This window comes from Typopeltis vanoorti, chromosome 3 (assembly GCF_054136105.1).
Source record: "Typopeltis vanoorti isolate ZY-2024b chromosome 3, IOZ_Tvanoo_1.0, whole genome shotgun sequence".
NCBI classification, from domain to species: domain Eukaryota; kingdom Metazoa; phylum Arthropoda; class Arachnida; order Uropygi; family Thelyphonidae; genus Typopeltis; species Typopeltis vanoorti.
In genome coordinates, this window is record NC_143551.1 from 83,810,705 (window position 1) to 83,828,638 (window position 17,934).

General features: G+C 33.9%; 1 protein-coding gene across 1 annotated transcript in view; it reads right to left on the minus strand.

Annotated features, from left to right (window-relative positions):
* The window catches only part of RpL18A (ribosomal protein L18A), a 48,584-nt gene that overhangs the window by 15,249 nt on the left and 15,401 nt on the right, over positions 1–17,934 (minus strand). Inside the window, exon 2 of the mRNA XM_090415745.1 lies at positions 9,828–10,007. Coding sequence (XP_090271871.1) covers positions 9,828–10,007 — 180 coding nt within the window. The remainder of the gene's footprint in view (positions 1–9,827; positions 10,008–17,934) is intronic.

The window sequence follows — 17,934 nt, forward strand, 5'->3', positions numbered from 1 at the left end:
TTTATAAAAGCTTTGAAAGCTTTCAAATTTGGACCAAAGAACTTAAGGGAATACAATCAGTGGCATCAAATTTCCCTTAGGTTGCACTACTTAAAAGACACGAGCGCTACCCAAGCGTCTGTACGAGTACATTCGCCTTTTATTAACATTTCTATATGTATTATCAATTTAGCTATTAGTTTTGACCACAGATTTTCTGATTGACATACTAGTTATATTCATTATTTCTGATGACAGAAACAATTTATATTCTCAACACAGAATCAAAATTGCTTTAAAAAGATTACTCAACTTATAAAATCTATTGCTTCTCTGTGCAAGTTGTAGCAGTGGGAGTGGTAGATTTCTATGCGTTCCAGAGTAACGCATCATTGAAAGTCACTTGCTCTGTTCTGGTTACAGCGATCAGTTTCACAGTTAACAGCATTATCGTTGCAGTTTATGTTGTCCTCTGGTCAGTTACTTCAGCTTTTGTGTACTATGAGTAAGAAACATAAGATGTGTGAAGAAAACAGGTCATTTCAGGAGAAATGGGAAAATGAATGTTTATAAACAATAACGACAACAAGCCATAGTGCCTTGTGTGTTTGCAAGTATTGTCTGTGCACAAGGAACATATAACCTCAAATGCCACTACATACAGCACCATGCTAAATACCAAGAATACATTGGACAAGTATGTACTAAAATTGTACGTAATTTGAAGAGAAAGGTTAGTGCTCAGAAATCTATTTTTACTAAACCAACATCAATACAAAAAAGCTCACTCTTGGCATCATTTGTTGTAAGTGCAGAGATAGCAAAAGCAAAAAAAAAACCATTATCTGATGGTGAATTTGTAAAACACTGTTCTGTGAAAATGGTACATGCATTTGGGGAAGATAAAATTGCCAGTGAGTTTGAAAGCGTCCCGCTATCAAAACAAACTGTAACAAAAAGAGTCGAGGAAATAGGCTCACATATTAAATTAAAAAGTGTTATTACAGATTCAGCTCAACTTCTAATTTTCATTCGATCTGTTTCCAAAGACTTGTTAATGAAGAGCTACTAGCATTAGTCATTGCATAACACAGTCAAAGGTCAAGACATTTATGAAGGTTGTAAATAGTACTGATGACATCGACAATCTCATAGCTATTGTGACAAATGGTGCCAACAATGCATGGTACTCAAACAGGCTTACTAAGGAAGGCTGGAATCAATTGCCCTGCATTATACATCATCCTTTAGCTACACTAGCCATCAAGAAATACTTAGAGACAGCAAAAAACAAACTACATAAGGATTCCAAAATAATCTTCCAATGGATCCCCCCATGTGGGATTAAAGGGAAATGAAACTGCAGATGAAGTAGCAAAAATGGCCGCAACAACAAGTGATACCACAGATTTCGATCTTTTTAAAACCACCCAAAAAGAAAACAGAAAAAGAACAATTCTTCAGGCTCACCACTGGTGCTCAGCAGAAAATCCAAGCGCTACCATCAACTTCAAGTTTAATCGCAGTGCCATTACCATGATCTCTCGCCTCAAGACCGGCCACACAAGACCAATCAAGTTTAACAATGGCATAAAAGTCTTCCCCACTTGCAAAATCTGTAACATCGAGAAAGCATCACCAATGCACTTGCTAAACTGTATGAATATTTCCAAATGTGAACTCTATAACAACCCAGAAAAGGTGCTGTACAAAATACATGAACTTGACTTCTATGATCTGGTGTAATAATACCATGGGATTAAAAAAAAAAAAACATCAGGAGGCTCTGTGTGATAAACTTCTGGAGATTGAGGATGTTATGAAAACTGAAATGAAGTGTGTGAATCTAATTAAGGGCAGAAATCAGGCCTTGACCAACCGCAAGTTTCTTTCTTTTCTAACAAAAATGGAGACAGAACATGACGATTTAGCATTGTATACGGAAGTACGTTGGCTAAGCAGAGGGAACTGTTTGAAACAGTTTTTGCTTTGAGAAATGAAATAAGTTTTTAGAGGAACACGAGAAGACAAAGAACTAATCACAAAACTATATGATCCTCATTTTAACAGCTTACTTGCCTTTCTAACAGACATCACACACCACATGAATGAACTCAACGTGAAGTTACAGGGACATAACCAAACAATCTCAGATTTAGTTGGACACCTAGATTGGTTCATAAGTCGACTGAAGGTTTTAAATTCACCCTACTCAGAGGAAACTTGGTATATTTCCCTTCCTGCGGGGAGTTGATGGAAGAGAGCCATGACATTGACTTTGTTTTCTGTGCCAATGTTACACCAACTTTTGGAGCAATTCAGCAAGCAATTTTCTGACTTCAGTGACATGCGGGTACAACGGACATTATTTAACAACCCAATGAAATGCAACATTTCAGAGCAGCATGACACTATTCAATTGGAGTTGTGTGACCTTCAAAGTGACCCCTTTTTCCAGTCAAGGGTGGAGATAGACATTGACTTTTGGAAACTAGTACCAAGGGAAAAATATCCTGCACTGAATGATTTCAGCTTGAGAATTGCATCTATGTTTGGAAGAACACACATATGTGAATGCACTTTCTCAACTATGAGGGTGGTTAAATCGTCACAAAGAAGCCGAATGACTGATGACCACCTTCAGGATTTGTTACGAATATCGTCATCATCGTTGAAAACTGACTTTGATGAACTTGTTGAAGCACTGAACACCCAGTGTTCTCATCAAGTTGTGTTACATGTAAAAAAACCAGAAATATGTAATTAAATTTAATTTAACAACTTATATTAAAATAAATCAAGTATTTTATATTGCTCTCCAAGTCAGTAGTAACAAATATAGTAATTCATTACATATAACTATTGCCTTGAAAAAATAGTTTATTTTTATTTAAGTTCTGTCTAAAAGTGTGTGGCTCGTGACGCTATCAACTCATCATATATTGGCCCTCGTATAGAATGAAGTTGGCCACGCCTGATCTATACAAACTGAGCTATGGAGGCTCAAACTCGAACTAAGAATCTAAGAATATGTTAATAACAAATAAATTGGAAGCAGTTTCAAGTAGTTGTGATGTTGCTAAATTTCCAAATGGGAGACTGGACAATGCAACTTATTCATGCTTATGGTCCCCACTGAAGGTGTCAGTTAAACAAAATCATTCATGTCGCTAAAAAAAAAAGAAAAATCAATTTCTTGTTGATCAAATTTGCAGCATAAGAAATGAAACAAAGTTGTCTATAGAAATGTTTTTGGTAATATTTGAAGAAAAAGGTAGAGATGATGATAAATACAATACTTCTGCTCAGGACAGACTAGTTATGAATGAATTTGAAAAATCTGTGGACACATTGAAATTCTTCCAAGTTCAAATATTAAGGGCAACAAAAAAATAAAATAAAATAAATAATTCTACAATTCTCTACTAGCCCTCTCCCCCTTCTTCAATTGACAAACAATAAGCAGCTGGCTTTCAAGTTTTGGAAGTGATTGAGCACTTACTGGAATACAAAACCTTCAAGCAGAAGTTGCCATAGTATTTCTTATTTGAAGAAAAATAAATATCCAAACTTCAAATAGTTTAAACTGCTTAAACCATCAACTACCAGAGCCCAAACAGCAACCTAGACTACTTATGTCAGTGAAAATATTCTAAGATCCCATTCACTTTTGATAACTCTGAGTTTCAAAGAAAAATATATCTTGCTTTGGTACAAAATAAATATTAACTTTTCTTTTAATGTTTATTGCCAATTCTAAGCCTTTAAGGCATTTCTTCATTAAGGTTTATACACTGATCAAGAGTACTCATTAAATGCATCCAAGTTACAAATACTATCTACAGTGTGAGAACATCACATAACTTCTATACAGTAATATGATAATACAACCAGTTAACTTTATTAAAATTTCAAATGAAGGGTGATTTCTCAAACAAAAATAGCACACTAAAGTGGAGAAAGTCAAAAAAATATATAATTTTCCAATGTGAAATGTAAAATTTTGCAGATATTGTGTATATTAATTTAACAGCGCATGGTTAGTGTAGCAATAACTAGCATCATTGTAGCCCACACTGAAGCTTGTAATAATTGCAAAACAATTGTTAACAAGGGATAAATGCAGAAAATTACCTCTTGCACAAATGGCACTACAAAACACCTAAACACAAAGCTGACAAAACAAAAATGTGAGACAATATAAATGTGCCAGTATTTCTCATTATCCATGCAAGAAGTGAAAGCCAATAAGTAAAATGTCCTTTATTCAAATGAGTTTAGAAGGACTTGCAAGATTTCCCAGGCAAGAAACATTCTACTGTATTAGCAACACTCAAAAATTACTGAAATCAACATTAATAGGTGGAATACCAATTACCATAACACCCCATAAACACTCAACTCCTTGATGTTCCAGATGAGGAAATATGTTCAGAGCTGAAAGATCAAGGAGTGATAAGTATGATACATCCTGGGATGATCCTATCCCTATGTGCATACATAGAGAGTCACCTTGTTTCAACCAGGAACATAATCCTTACTTCTGATATCTAAACCTCCAACATTTGTAAAAGCAAGATACCTCAACTATCCTGTTAGACTGTACATCCATAATCCTGAGATTCTTTAAATATCAGATACATGGGAATGCGCAAACTGTCTGTAACGGCTTTCCTACCTGTACCCAATGTGGTAACAAAAAGAATGACAATAAATCTTGAAAGAAAAAAAAATACTCTGCAAAGAAAGCTAAATGTATCAACTGTCAAGGAGATCATCCAACCTACTCCCATGCATATCAGAAAGAAGGTGCAAAGAGGAAGCTAGCCACCATCACCACACCAGTCCTGAAACCATATGTTCAGAAGTTAACAGTTAAGAAAATACCAATAGCAACTCAAATTGGTATGTCTATTCCACCATACCAAACCTTTAGGATCATGAATGCTTCTTTGTGAAGTATCATTCACTCCCATTCACCGAAAACCCATTTGTTCAATAAAATTATAGAAAGGATATCATGGAAAAATAAACCCCAAAATGAAAATGGATACTTCTGTATCCAAAAAATATAAACTAAACTTGACAAATGAGTCTAGTCTAACACATCAGATGTAGAAAACATTTTTTGTTTTGCATAGGAAGAGATGGACAATGCCCATGCACACTTCCCTAAATTGATAAATAAATAAGTCTGACACAGGTAAGCCTTAAGCATGGAAATCGAAGAAGTCTGCAAAGCAAAAATAGGAAAATTTTTAGTGGAAATGTCCTATGTTTCACCAAAATACTGGTGATATCATATTATCAAAATACTGATATGATGCAGAAACAAACCTGTTTGCAGTAAACATTTAAAACTCAGTGTGGACCACACCTTAAGGAATTTCACTGTTTGTAAGGAGAATACTAGAGATGGCCCTACTAATGGTGGAGTAGCTATCGTACTTCATTCCATTATGTCAAGCTTAACATGCTCTGGAAGCAACAGAGATTAGCATATCTGTTTTGATTTCTTATTATACTAAGTTTCATTTATTTACCAGTGGGTTCTGAGTTGAATCAAACTAATCTTGATTCAACTCAGAACCCACTGGTAAATCTTAATTCAAGTACATACTCAGGCCCTAACCTTTATTAGGGCCTGAGTACGTACTTTTTATGAGTGACTAATATGCACAAGCCTGTGGGTAGGGCCAACAAGTGGACAAGTTCATATAATTGAGTGAATGCTTCATGATAATCACCTCACCTTTCTGAATAACAGAAGCAATACTATCTTCCATATGCCTACCTGCTCATATTTTGCAATGGAAAAATGGCAGGAGAACAGATTGTATTGTGATGTCAAAGAGAACATATGGAAGCTATAATTTCTGTTAATTTGCATAATGTTCTCATACACAAATTTCAATGTGGATTGTATTGTGATGTCAAAGAGAGCATATGGAAGCTATAATCTGTTAATTTGCATAATGTTCTCATACACAAATTTCAATGTGGATAAGCCATCAGGCTGAATGGAATACTTTTTCCCCACCTTATGATATTTAATGATGAAGCAGTGATTCAAGCACTTTTCAATGAAGGACTTAACAGACTGTACTGCCCAATAAGCAGCCTCAATTCCAGAAACATCTCTATTTCCACTGTATCTGAAGCCTTGGTGGAACACCCTGAGTGCTAAACTGCCAATAAAAAATGGGACAGAGAATGGGCTATATATTTTGTAGATAGCATACTGAATCAAATCTCATTGCTTTCAAACATATTCAGGCCAAAGCACATTATGTTTAACAGAGTCAAAAGCAATCTTGGATCCAATTCACTAATCAAACTCAAAAACTATATGGGATAAAATCTGGAAAATGAACGGTAGACAGAGAACACACCACCTTGGATCATAACGGATGTGTTGTTGCTGAACCCAAAACCAATTTTTTTTTTGAGAAAATTTTACTAGAATCTCAACAGTTTGCATAACTTCCCAAATTTTTAATATTGAAAGAAACATGAGAAATCACATTTTTTTTTCTACAAATGGATCAGAGCCATAATCATATGTTAAGGAGGAACTAAAGTGAGAACGGTTACTCTCTCATCCCAGTGAAGTTGGGACTGCTGATATCCATTAAAAGATAAAACATCTTTAATCACACCTTCTTTTACAACAGAATAATTAGAAGGAAGTTTCCAGATTCTTGTTGTAAGTCAATTGCCATCTCAAAACCAGGAAGGGATCCAACACAAGCAAACAATTGACCTTTATTCTAACCAGTTGTCTTTGCAAGTTATTGGAAAAAAATGGTAATGGTAAAAAAATGCAACACTTCTCTGGTGCTTAGAAAGCAACAAACTTCTTTCCAACACACAATGTAGACAATGTTGGATCATTTGATCCATTTAGAAACATGTGTAAGAGATGCTTTCCTGAAAGCGAGAACATTTGGTTTGTCTTCTTTCACATGGAAGACTGACATAAACTTGAGGAATAATATAATAAAGCACCTCTTTAATCTTGGACTGAGAAGACACCTTTCTGTTTTTATTATAAAGTTTGTCTAACCCAGTCTTCCAAGTCTGAGTGAATTATATGCCATCTCAGTCACATAATCAACAAGAGAGTGCACCCCCCCCCACAAGGTTCTGTGTTAAGTGTAACTTTGCTGTCAAAGTTAACTCAATCACTGAAGAGCTTCCTCCCACCACATGCAATGCTCTATGTTGATGACTTCACAATTTACTGTCTTTTAATGAGGGTAGCTGAAAGACCTTTCGGCATTCCTTCATAGTAGGTTTGAGCTCAATCCTCTAACCCAGCATTTCCCAGATTTTTCTTACGATGGAACACTTCACAAATCCTGAAAATTTCATGGAACACCTTAGTTATTTTGTAATGTATTAATAATTAATTATGGCATAATCATAAAGAGTATTAGTACACTTATGTATACGGTGTGACATGTCGACAAATATAAAATTACATTTAAATCAGTTATCAATCACTGGACTAATGAAATCTTGTAGCATATTCTAGTTTCCTCAGGCTAACATCATTAAATTAATTTTTGCTGATTTTCATTGATATATCCCATTCTGATTACTAAAAATTTATATTATTATAAGTACTTACAAGTGAATGCAGTTTTCTCCTATGTGCTGGTAGTTTTCCCCTCCTTTTGTAGATCCTGGAGATCACTTTGTAGGCTGGAGGTGGATGAAACACTATCTGTTGTCACAAACACCTTCAATAAGGGACTTCTTAACACCAAAATCCCTTGTCTCTTATTCATATTAAAATTTAAATCTGTAGGCTTATTACTTTTAAAAAATCATGGCACTACGGTTTCGAAACTAGCACTTTCACCCTACAGTACGAACTTGCAAAGTATTCAGTATTACAAGATTTGAGAACTGGATACAGACTACCTTGATCTTCAATTTCAGTGGAAAAATTTTCTTTATACTTCCTTGCTGATTGGTCACTAACATTTGCAACACAGATGTTATTTCTTTCAGTTTTGAGAACAGAAGATTTGCCCATTGTTGTAATCGGCTTGCAGGCAATTTTTATGACCAGTCATAAACAGCAGTATTCCCTTTCCCAACTTACTTCCATGTTTAAAAATACACGGCTTGGTCACTGACATCACGGAACACTTATAGTAGTCTCATGCTCCACTATTCATATAGTTATTTAATGCCCAGTGCAGAACACTGATTTTCTGCACTGGGCATTAAATAACTCAAACTATAATTCAAAAGACTGAATTCTTCACAAACATCTCATCTCCTTTGTATAATCCACATCCAGTGCTTTGTGAAGTTCTACAACTGTTGTCGGCTCACATTTTCTAGGTACTGTTTATCAGGCCCCATAATACAGAATAGATAGTTTATAAGTTGAAAGTTAGTAATTGAATGAGTCATCATTGCAGGAAACAGTGACAAATATATGATACAAGAAATAATGCACTGGCAGCCAAGTCGACAAAGAAACAGGAGAGGAAGTTGTGCTTGCTAAGCTCCACTTAATGCACATTTGTATTTACTGAGGACTGATGACCAACATATGTGTGAACAATGCAACATATGCCTGAACATCAGGCATGTTTTGATGGAGCACCAACAAATCACCCAAGAAAGGAGAGAATTTTATTAATCTGGCTGAGCTATATATACAGAGGCAGATCTTATCAGATTCAGACAAACTGAATAATGCATTGCTTAACTTAATTTTTTGTACAAACATTTACTAACTTATCTCATGACTATTTATTAATGTATTCAGTAAAGCCTTGTGCCACTCATATATATTCAACTGCAGCTATAAAATCAGGAATATGAAATTTCCTATAAAAAAAAAAGGAAGTTAGACAACATGTCATTTCACCTAAATTTCTTTCAGCAGCCCCTTAGAAATTTATAAAAATCTGGATTGGAAAAATAGAGGAATTATGGTAAATGGCAAAGATCACCTATGATTCACTGATTACATTGTTCTTTTAGGAAACTGAATAATTTCAAATGATCAGCGAATTTGAATGCAGAAAGTAAAAAAGAAAGGATTAAATATAAACAAATACGAAACAAAAATAATGTATAAAACATCACCAAAAGCCAATACAAATAGAACATCATATTAATATAGTAACCTCCTATGTCTAGGACAAAAGATCACAGTAGACCTTTGGAAAACAGCGAAACATTCAAAGGAAATATCCCAATCTGCCTTTTTTAAAAGAAAAATATTTGACAGTTGTATACTTCTGGTCATATGAAACATGGACCTGGACAAAAAAAAAACTGACTAACAAGTTGAGGATTATCCACAGGAAAATGGAAAGATAATTAGTCAGTATTGCCATTCTAGAATGCGTAATACTTGGTTAAAAAGCTCAGACTAGGGCGAGAAATGTAACAGCCATTAAAAGATCCAAATAGCAATGAGCAGATCATGAGACCAAAGAGATGGTTGGAATTCTGTGGCACAGAAAAGCTCAGGGTTCAAATGAATGGTGAACTTTGAGAGAGGCTTTCGACCAGCAGTAAACAGAAAATGGCTGATGTTGTGCACTGTCATAACCTTTGCTGTCCTGCCAATAAACCATAAAACCAATCTGCCTATTCCTAAAAAGGAAGATTAGTTAGCCAGACTATTATCACAATGTTTTTACCCCAATACACTAAAGGTAGTGAATATTTGTTTTTAACCAATAGCCTAAGGAACTGTTCCAATGACATTCATAGCTTAACTAATTATTACAATGGTGCTGATTTATACTGAAGCATCACTATTTACTAAGAGCAAAAAATACTGAAATCTAATTTATATTTAAAATTCATACCTGAGAAATGCACACTACTTCTCCTTGAGATTTTTTCAGCTTCTTTAGTTTCCTAGTAAAATACCAAAATCTAGACTTTGCTGTTACTTTATCAGGCGCAAATATTCTCATTCGATATAATGGAGGATTATGATCCTTTTCAGAGGGCAGTCTTCGCCCTATCACCTTATATTCTTTTAGCTTAAAAGAAAAATAAAACCTGCATATAGAGTATATGCTACATCAGCAAAATAAAAATTATAAAGCAAACAATCACAGAGGAATTTAACTTTTTTAAAGTCTTAGTAGCTGCTTATATGCATGAAAATTAATGACCAATTAATCACAATTATAAAATCAAATTCTTGATATGTTCCCTCAAGGGGGGGGAGTGTACAGGATATTATGATCACACAAAGCAACAAATATCTACATAACCCATGAACAAAAATATAGCTAGATGGATTAGCCAAATGGATAGCATCTCTGCTTTGAACCTAACGTGGGTTTGAATCCTATATGAATATGTAGTTATATGCATGTAAGATTCTGAATATAAGAAATGGCATTAACATTAGTGTATGTTAAGAGGGATGTGAGAAAATTATTTTATTAATTGGTAGTGTAGCCATTAGACAGGAAGGTCTGGCAAATAAAGGTGTTCAGCTGTGAGGGATGACATATACGAGGGTGGTCTGAAATGTTCTCGGCCTAATAAAGAAAAAACTGTTTTATAATTTCAAAATTATTTTTTCAACATAATCTCCCTTAAAACTAATACATTTATTCCAGCAATGCTCCAGGCACCATTATCCCATCCCTCTAGTGGTTCTCAGTAAAATCCGCAAAATACCCCTCTGCAGCTGCAATCACCTCTTGATTCAAAGAAAAACGCTGACCAGCAAGGAAGTTTTAGTTTTGGGAGAGACAGCATCCCAAAACACCGATGCCATGACCTTTCCTGCTGATGGAACCGACTTTGTCTTCTGTCCACTGTTTGGATCCTGGTGTGTAATGGTGAATCCAAGTCTCATCCATAGTAATAAATCAATGCATAAAATCAGTATTCTTGTTAAAAGAATAAAATTGATTAAATCTGAATAAAACTCCAAGTACTGTTCTTTTGAAATGCCTATAGTCTCAGCAATTTCATGCACTTTGACTTGCCAGTCATCCAATACCATATTGTGCACTCGATCAATGATTTCTGGTGGTGTTACACTTTTTCGATGTCCTTCACGTGGATCATCCTCAAGGCTAGTACGCCGATGCTTAAACTCGACAGCCCATTTCTTAATGTCAAAAACGAAGGAGAAGAGTGCCCATAAACTTTTACCAACTGCGAATGAATTTCTTTTGGTATTAAACCTTCTTTTACAAAGAATTTTATAACTGCACGATACTCAATTTTATCCATTTCAAAGGATACAGACAACACTTTTGCTTCAGACAGCTGTATAAAACAAACTGCTTGATAGAATGACTTCCAATTTCACATGGATGCTTATGACAGATGTACCAACTAAGAAAAAAAAATCTTGCCGATAGTGTTGCCATCTATGGTCGAGGCCAAGAACTTTTCAGACCACCCTTGTATAACCATGTGTACTATACTTGAACTTAATAAGTGATCCTTATAACCTTCTTAGCCAATGGCTACAACCCTCCCAAAAAAATATTAAAACCAGTTAACTACAACCCTCCCCGCCACTTCATAACAGAGATTACTCTAAATCTATCACCATTCGATATATCCGGAGTTCATCCTAAAAACTAACAAATATGACCTCCACACTAGTTACCACTTTCCCTAGACTTACCTAGAGTATACCAAGTCCCTTGCAGTTGCAAACTATCCTAATATGGCCAAACAGACAGGACAGCAAATATCAGGATATCCAAACAAAGTTTCACCAATACAGCCACTCAAGACTTGCTGACCATGCATTGGACACCCACTACAGAATATGCTTGAAGAAAGCCACTTTATTACACTACAGCATGTACAAAGTGTGAAAGATTATTCCTTGAATCAGCCCCAGCTCTGAAAAACTTCCCAAACCTCAAATTTGGGTGCATGAGACTGCCTCAAAATTAGGGAAGTTTACATTCTAAGAATGTCAGCCCAATTGCCAAGACAACCCAATTTAGCCCACTGGGGGGCACTTTAGGACTCTACAACAGCTTCAGTTGCCTTTCTTCAGCCTCATTTGCTTAGTATTAGTGTCTGCCTGCATGCACATATCATTGTTTTGTGATCCCTGAAGATGGCAATGTAACATTTCCGAAATACAGGTAGTTATTAAAGTTTTTATAATTAATAATATAGTTTATGTTGTCATTTCCTAAAAAATTAAACCAAGAATATAATTTATTGGCATCTTTTATTTATAGAAGCAGGAATTGTATACCAAATACTTGGTTGATCAAGGTCTCACTAAAATCATGACCCAAGAATGTTGATTTAATGCATTGTTACTGTAGGAGTCATCTGTACAAAGTTCATGGGCAAAATGTATGAAGGTTTTAACAGTCACACTTTTCTAAGATGAAAGTGAGACAACATATGAATGACTAACAGTTCCAATTTATCAAAATTATAACTGTTAGTCATTCCATGATTTGTTCCTTGTCAAAGCCTCTGGACACGTACCTCTTGTTTCTGGGGACATACCTTGTACTGTTTCTAGCAAAATCTGAAAATCCAATGATATCTAAGTTTATACTCCTTCTCATCTACAGAGCAGCAGGTGTTCTTCCCATCATCACTCTCTCTCTCAGAAACACCTGTTGTATTTTCACATCTTTCAACCAACTATTGATCTTATTCCTCCAACACTAGTATGTTCCATTAACACCAAATAATCAATCTGTAAATGTCCTATTTCACTCTGTAGTCAACCTTAATTTATTCCGCAATCTCACCAATTCTTTTCTAATATCTTCAATGTTCATATTTTTCATGACTTCATTACCATTCTACAGCTCTATTTGCATAGTTGCATTGTCTTATCACTGTCATTATACCACATTCCCTTTGTCTCACTTTTGCTCTGTCCATACACCAATCATGCTACTATGGATGACTTCTTGCACAAAACTGCTGCTTGCCTACTTCACATCTTGTTCACTCTTTCATGTATCTTCCTTCACAAAGAGATGGATATTCATTCTTCTCATTAATTTAAATAAATATAGTCATTAAATTCTCAAGACTGCTAATGCTATTAATTTGGATAATCTAAATGCATGTCACTTCTTTCCCATACTTCTGTGTCATCTGAGAACAAAATCATAGAATATATATAGAAAAGAAAATTACATGCACTACAAAACACTTTCCATTTTTTCCTAACAAAACTCAGGAAAAAAAAAAATTACCTGTTTCTCCTTCTGTATCAGTAATCCAATGAAGCATTAAAGCAAACAAGAAATTATACATTTATATATATATATATATATATATATATATATATTACTGAAATGTTAATTATTATTAAAGAAAAAATATAAAGAATCATGAATAAAAAAAAACTTCCATCGGTTTTGGGGACTTTTTTTGTAAATAGTGCTTCTGATTTCAATACTCCTTTATTACTTACCAGTTTTTTTTTTTTTACAGTGATCCCAAAATATCAAATGTTTCAATGGGTGGAGAGAGAAAAATTATGAAAAGAGAAAAGTAATAATAACCAATCTGAAAGAATCCCCTTGCCTCCTAGGAAAACTTATTCCACTACCCCTTAAGCTCATAGTATTAATATTAATTTAAGAAACAAAGAAATTCCAATTGCTTTTATCTTCAAGCAACTGGAAGGTAAAATATCATGGTGTTATATAGACAGAAAAACTTAGTTTGCATTGATATGTCTGCATTTAAAGACTACAAAGAAAGTGCACAGTGGATATTTAGAAATAAAGCAAGGGTGCAAGGAAGAGTAAAAAAACAGCTTGTTTTTTTACTTTTTTTTATTATTTATTTTTATTATTTCCACATAATAGCTTTATATGGAAATCCATGTGTTTCAGCATTAAAGAAACAATGAAAGGCTGCTCAAAACTGTGTCAAACTAACACAAAGCTGTTCTTTACTTCCCTTTAGTAGCTGTATGATTAAATTATCACAGACCACTCTTCCCTTCCTATTCTTGTTTTTGCATTACCCCTGATCTCTCTCTCTCTTACTGGTCTTTCTTGCACCTTTCTCATACAGGAGTAATATTCCATTCATATGCAAACTGTCATATGTTTTATGACAGTTTGTTAAATTGTAACATGTCATAAAAACTACTTTTTGTGTTATCAGTCTCAATAAGAAAAAGCAAAACCCATCATCAGTACCACAGGCAGACTATTAGTTAAATCACAAATTATTCAAGAGAATCTTTTCCAGACATTTCAGATCTCCAATAAGTAAGGTTCATCTTACACTGCATGATGAAAATTAACGAATACATTCATATCCTAGTGGTCAGAGAATCAATGCTTTCTAATAAGCTATCCAACTAGAGTCCATGGTAAGCATATACTGGAAAGGCAGTAACTAATTTACCTTGCAGTTGATAAAAGCTCTCCCCCTGACACTATTTTACATCTTCAGCTTCATTAAAACTAACAACTAGAATTGTATTTTTTATTGGCAATGGCACACACACATTACGATAAAACAATAGATCACACAGGATCAGGCATTTAGGATTTAAAAAAAAAAAAACCTCTAGTTTTGTTCACAGACAGTTTTGAGCTGTTTTCAATACATATAAAAGTTAAACGAACAAGATATTCATGCTTTTTGAAAGGAAACTGTGGATACTGAGCAAAAAGAGAATCAAAACAGCATTAATACACTTTGACCTTAAGTGTCTTGAAAGTCCAGATTTAACATTAGACTATCCATTTAAAGTTTATAACCATGCAAGCAAAAATAAAAATGCATTAATAGCATGTTCTGAAATGTAACAAGAGATCAACCTTACCAATGAACATTCATTAACAGTAAATGCACAGTCACATTTCTTATCAGTGGAATAAAACAATCTTTCATTTCACTGAAAAAATATTTTATGCCATTTTCAAATTACTGCATTGAAAATCATTAATATTTATAACATTTTTTCATTTTTTTTAAAAAAATTGATTCCTTGCATACCAGTCATTTTCATCAACTGTACCTTGCAATTGTGAGACTATTCTCGTAGAATGCTCATTTCAGCAATATCCAATACATACCTGCTGTTAGATGTCAAAAATATTCTATATGGAATGATTTGAAATTTATAGCATTTTTAAGAATTCCAACTGCATTGTAAAATTATAATTCATAACTACAAAGTGAAAAAAAAGGAGTGTTTTTGGCAATGGAGCAGACTTTTTTTTTTTTTTTTTTTTTAACAACTAGGCTTAAACTGTTAAATTTAATAAGGTTTAAAATGAAGGATATTAATTAACATATAACAAAGATCTGTATTTAAGTTTTGTTGATTTGGAAAAGGCATATGACAAGGTGCCAAGAGAGAAGCTATTCAATATAGCTATAGTTATATGGTGTCAATGGGGCATTATATCAAGCAATACTCAATATTTATTTGAGTTATAAGTCAGCAGTTAGAATTGAAGTACAGGAAGATGGTTTAATGTTAAATCTGGTGTGAGACAAGGATGTACATTATCCCCTGTTATTCATTATCTATATCACTGGTGTTCAACCTTTTTTACTACGCAAGCTACTTTTCTATAAAAAGTTATTCGGCAGTCTACTCTCTTATATAGATCACGTTCCCCCAACCTGATATCTGATTACTCACAAATATACAACTAAAAACTTTGTGTATTTAAAAATTTATTTAGCACTTTTAATTATTTTAATACAACAACAACAAAAAAAAAAAGGAATAAAATATTTCTCTATTTTGGAAAAACTGGTGGCCAAATCGCAGACAATCATCCAAATGATCATTTGTAATCTGGCTTAACTGATTTTTTATGACGGTCATATTTGAAAAAGCAGATTCTGGACAAGTATGTCGATCCGAAACACAACAGAATTTTTCACACAATATCAGTTAATATTGGGAATTTTTCATGTGCATACTTCCAAATGACTTTATTGTTTATTGATTTTAAATGTAAACTATTCAGAATGTTTCTCAAGTTCTACTTCAGCTTAGTTTATATCAAACAGCCAACTAATTTTATTTAAAATTTCTGAGATTTTCAAGTTTTCTTGAAATGGATTATTGATAAAAGATACAATCATTTCAGTTTTATTAAAATCTTTAAATCTTGAATTTATTTCTTCCTCAACTAATTCTAGTTCACGAATAAATTCTTTTAAATCATAGCAAAGCATTTCTTGATTTTGTTCAAAAAATTTTAATAAATATGGGAGATGTCTAAATTCGCGGTCATTTGTTTTTTTCTTTAATAAAAGTAAGTATTTTTGGAAAGTTTTTATTGAACTTAACATGTCAATTAAATTTTTATCTCTACCCTACCTTGTAAACTCTAAATTTAAATTGCTTAATTTCGTACAGAAATCTACTAAAAATTATAAGTGTAACAACCATCTTTTATCACTCAATTGTAGATAAATATCTCCTTTTTCCTCAAGAAAATTTTATATCATTAATTAATACAAGAAATCTTTCTAAAAATTGACTTCTGCTGAGCCAGCGAACATTATTGTACAACAGAAGTTCCCTATCATCATCTGCCTGTAATTTAAATAACTGCCGTTGCAGGGCTTTTCCTCAAACAGAATTTACAATTTTAAATGTAATATCCAAAAACATCTTTTGTGTTTAATCATTTACTACACAGTACTTGTTGGTGAATAAATGGTACGTTAAAAAATCTGGATATTTGTCATCATTTTTACATAATGAAATGAAGCCTGATCTATTACCTATCATTGCAGGAGCACCATCAGCACTAATAGACAAGTTTAAAAAGCAGAAGTTTGTGTTGTTTCGCAAATTCATCAAATGCCAAAAAAAGTCTTCTCCCCATAATGGTATAATTTTCAAAAGTTCTTCTTTACTTGAATAATCTTGAAATACCGTTAACTGAGCAATATCAGTGAAGTCATTTGATTCCTCAAATTGTAATGAAAACAACACACTGGTGAATGTCTTACATTAACCTAGCCTGGACACTTTTCTCAGGCAATTGGAACTCTTCCTTTCGGCAATTTGAAACCTTGTCTGCAGCCTAGAAAGTCTCTCTCTCTAACGACGTCTCGAACTGAAAATCTCCTCTCTCAAGCGACGTCTCGAACCGAAAATCTCTTCTCTCAAGCAACATGGATCTGGGCAGTCTCTCTGACAGCAACTCTGGACTGGGCAGCCTAATCTCTGACAGCAAATCTGGAACTGGGATCCCTTCTGCTTGCTTCAGTCCCTTTTTATTAGGCTTCCTCTGAGACCTTGCATGAATTTGGCAACCCCAAAAAATCGGTATGAGTTTTTCATCTTAAGTTTCAAGTTTGGCACGCCTTTTGTTCTCCTCCGCTTTCTTTTGATTTTAACTTGCCAGCCATCATAAAGTTGTTTGAACTCTTTCTGACTGACTTCGGAGATGTTTACACTTAGGGCCCGCAAGCCTTTCTCATACATACAAGTTTCAATAACAATCTTTCTAATGCCACCATGTACAGCTTCAGCGACAAAAACATTGCCTTTGTTTTTAACACTCACATATTCTTATTAAAGCAGTATATACAGTTACTTCAAAAGAGTTATTTACAAAAACATCTAATACAAACTATACCGTGACAAATAAAGTTTATTTTTTTACAATGTTCACATGGGACTTAACCTAAGTAAAAAATCAATGTAATTTGCTTTGAAATATTTAAGCTACAATCGAGTTTTTACACTTTGCTTATAATCGTATTCACTCGGCTCGCTGTTTGACTTCCACTGATCCAAATTAATTCATTTAACCGGACTTATAATAAAATTACTGATTTGACAATTTTAATGAAAAATAAATAAACAATAGCAATACACAAAGCGAATTAAAAAAATACAAAATAATGATAAATAAAATATTATGTTTTCAGTTTTAATTAAATTTCCAAGTAAAAAGAATACACAAGAGATCGTCCAAAAATCGCTCTGCGATCGAT